Source organism: Sinohyriopsis cumingii, chromosome 8 (assembly GCF_028554795.1).
Source record: "Sinohyriopsis cumingii isolate HCF-2022 chromosome 8, ASM2855479v2, whole genome shotgun sequence".
NCBI classification, from domain to species: Eukaryota; Metazoa; Mollusca; class Bivalvia; order Unionida; family Unionidae; genus Sinohyriopsis; species Sinohyriopsis cumingii.
The window spans coordinates 72791459-72793938 of record NC_142968.1 but is presented as its reverse complement, the minus strand read 5'-3'; the positions used below and the strand labels follow the sequence as shown (position 1 = coordinate 72793938).

The 2480-nt window shown below is 40.8% G+C and overlaps 1 protein-coding gene across 1 annotated transcript; it reads left to right on the top strand.

Annotated features, from left to right (window-relative positions):
* The first annotated feature begins 664 nt into the window (after nucleotides 1–664).
* Nucleotides 665–2089, top strand: LOC149793804 (protocadherin-16-like). Its single transcript, XM_089969056.1, has 2 exons — nucleotides 665–811; nucleotides 1310–2089. Exons 1-2 carry the CDS (start codon nucleotides 665–667, stop codon nucleotides 2087–2089), a joined length of 927 nt encoding a protein of 308 aa, XP_089825182.1.
* The last annotated feature ends 391 nt before the right edge of the window (nucleotides 2090–2480 follow it).

Genomic DNA, 2480 nt, shown 5'->3' with positions numbered 1-2480 from the left:
CAGATATCAACACAAAGCCTGTCATTACAAATCTTCCAACTGGTTCGTCGGTGAGCGTTTGGGAGAATGAGATCGTGGATCACGTGTTCTATCAAGTGTCCCTGTCAGACCCAGATATTGGCGACATACACACTTGGTCTGTGACATTCTCACCTGTAGCGGGAGGTTGGATGTTTCAGATCGAAACAATCAGTATGTCTGGATTTCAACAAGCTGAATCAATAATTTTTATTTGTCATCTTTCTTTCTTTCTCTTTTACGGGGGTGGGGGTGGGTAACCCACCATTCTAGCCTCTTCAGTGGGGTGCCGTTTGCATTAAAAGCAAGATTCCGTTAAAAGACGTTTGTACGTTTCTACATTAAATGGCTAGTTATATGGTAGTTTAAACGTTGGGGTAGGGCAATAGTTACAGGTACCCATATCAGTACCAGAGATGAAACAAACAATACAGTTTCATTGGATGAACTATTCTTCATCAAATATAAATCATTTCTTAATCTCTATTGTGATAAAGCGATCCGTCAAATCTTATGTTGATACTGAAATAATATATTTAGCTATAAAATCACATTTTCATTAAAATGTGCAATTTTGCTGCATACGATCTGTCCGGAACAAGTTAAACACTTACCGGTTGTTATAACTTCGGAATACAGCCACGAAATGCAAAATGACCATACGCCACAGAGTTGTGTTATTCCGCGTGGATTTACAAGTCGTCATATAGAGGATTTAATCCTAAAATATCCTGTACATATCGCAAAAAGGACCAGTCAACCGATATTTGTTCAAGAGAAGCGAGACACATCGGCAAGTGTCTAAAATGGATATAGATATGTTGCAGGCATAATTGTCTCCAATGTATAACCACGTATTTGGGGGTCTGATTTATCGGAGTATTGGAGCGGCTATTAAGTTTTCCACATCAGCCTATGTATTGATAGCCATATTTTCTTTTGTCCAGATGGGAGGATATCAACAGCGGCAGTGATTGACTACGAAACATTAGCTGTTAAGCATACTCCGCAGTTATTACTGTCAATGATGGAAGGGAAACGTCCGACGCTCATGTTCTTAGCATAACCGTTTTGGATGTTAACGAAGCGCCCTCCCTATCCAGTACGTCTTATGTGATAACAACACAGGAAGTACCGGTAAGAGAGAGAGAGAGAGAGAGAGAGAGAGAGAGAGAGAGAGAGAGAGAGAGAGGGGAGGTGACCTTTGTTGTTCCAGTTTCATGCGTATAGTAGGAACAATTTTGGTTCGTGTGTATTATTTAAATGAACGTATTCATTTTCTTTCCTCCAGAGCGGCACATCACTAGGAAATCCGAGAATATTCTACACAGATCCAGACGTTGGAGACATCATCACCTACAGTATTGACTGTGGATCTGGCAGCGGATATCTATCTGTCAACCCCACCACAGGATTTGTTACCATGATAACTGCTTTTGTCCTTGACTCTCAACCACTTGCAAGTTACACAATCGGCTGCACTCTGACTTGTACAGACTCAGGAGGTCTGATGGACACATCCTCCCTCAGTGTGATTGTAACTGATGCCAACGACAACACACCTCAGTTCTCCCAGACAATGTACTCGTTCACCTTGGCTGTCGGATCGACAGTGGGAACTCGTATAGGCCAGGTTACTGCAACAGACAGGGACGTGTCCACGAACAATAATCGCCTTTCTTTCACGCTCTCATCGACCACCGTATTCAGCATAGATTCAGGTGGAAATATTATTTTGACTGGAACAGCGTCAATTGCGAATCTTAACATACTTACCGTTACGGCAGTTGATAGTGGTGGTCTTTCCTCAACATCCATGCTGCAGGTTCTTGTTTTCACCAATACTGCCAATTCAGCCACTACCACTGAGAACGCTAATGAGGGGTTCTTCAGTTACACTGAAAATACTGTTTGGTTTACATGCGCTCTGGTTCTTGGCGCAGGAATGTTTGGAATGATGGGATACTTGCTGTATCGCTATTGCAAAATGAAAGTATCAAGGAGGTTTGTATTATATCATGAACATGGGTGCAAGCTAATGGTGACTTCCAGGGAGGGGGATACAACCTAAACGTTTTCTAGAGTAATGCTATTGTGTTCCTCAGATGGTTAAAAGTATGCCCCTAGAAGCATTAAGCCAAATTTCATGGGTAATTGTAGCCAAGGCATCCACCTGAGGTTCCGTTCTATAGACACCTAACTCAAACGATATTTCAGGACCCGTCAAGGAACATCAACATATCTATTTAAGATTCATAAAGCTACCAAAAAAAACTGCAATGTGTTATTATTAAACTGTGGCATGACGAATGCATTCACTCATCAGATTTTTAGAAAAATAAGTTTTGAATACTTTAATCCCTGAATTAGCTGTTTCCTCAACTGTTTACATATCTTTTAAATCACACTTTATTTCATGTTTGACATCTTATGGAATATATTGATTTTTTAAATGCGGAAAT

Bases quoted from the DNA above. Each gene is read 5' to 3' on its own strand.
- LOC149793804 (XM_089969056.1), top strand. From the start codon at position 665: ATGCAAAATGACCATACGCCACAGAGTTGTGTTATTCCGCGTGGATTT. The intron at 812-1,309 runs GCAAGTGTCTAA...TCTTTCCTCCAG, and splicing joins AAGAGAAGCGAGACACATCG to AGCGGCACATCACTAGGAAA.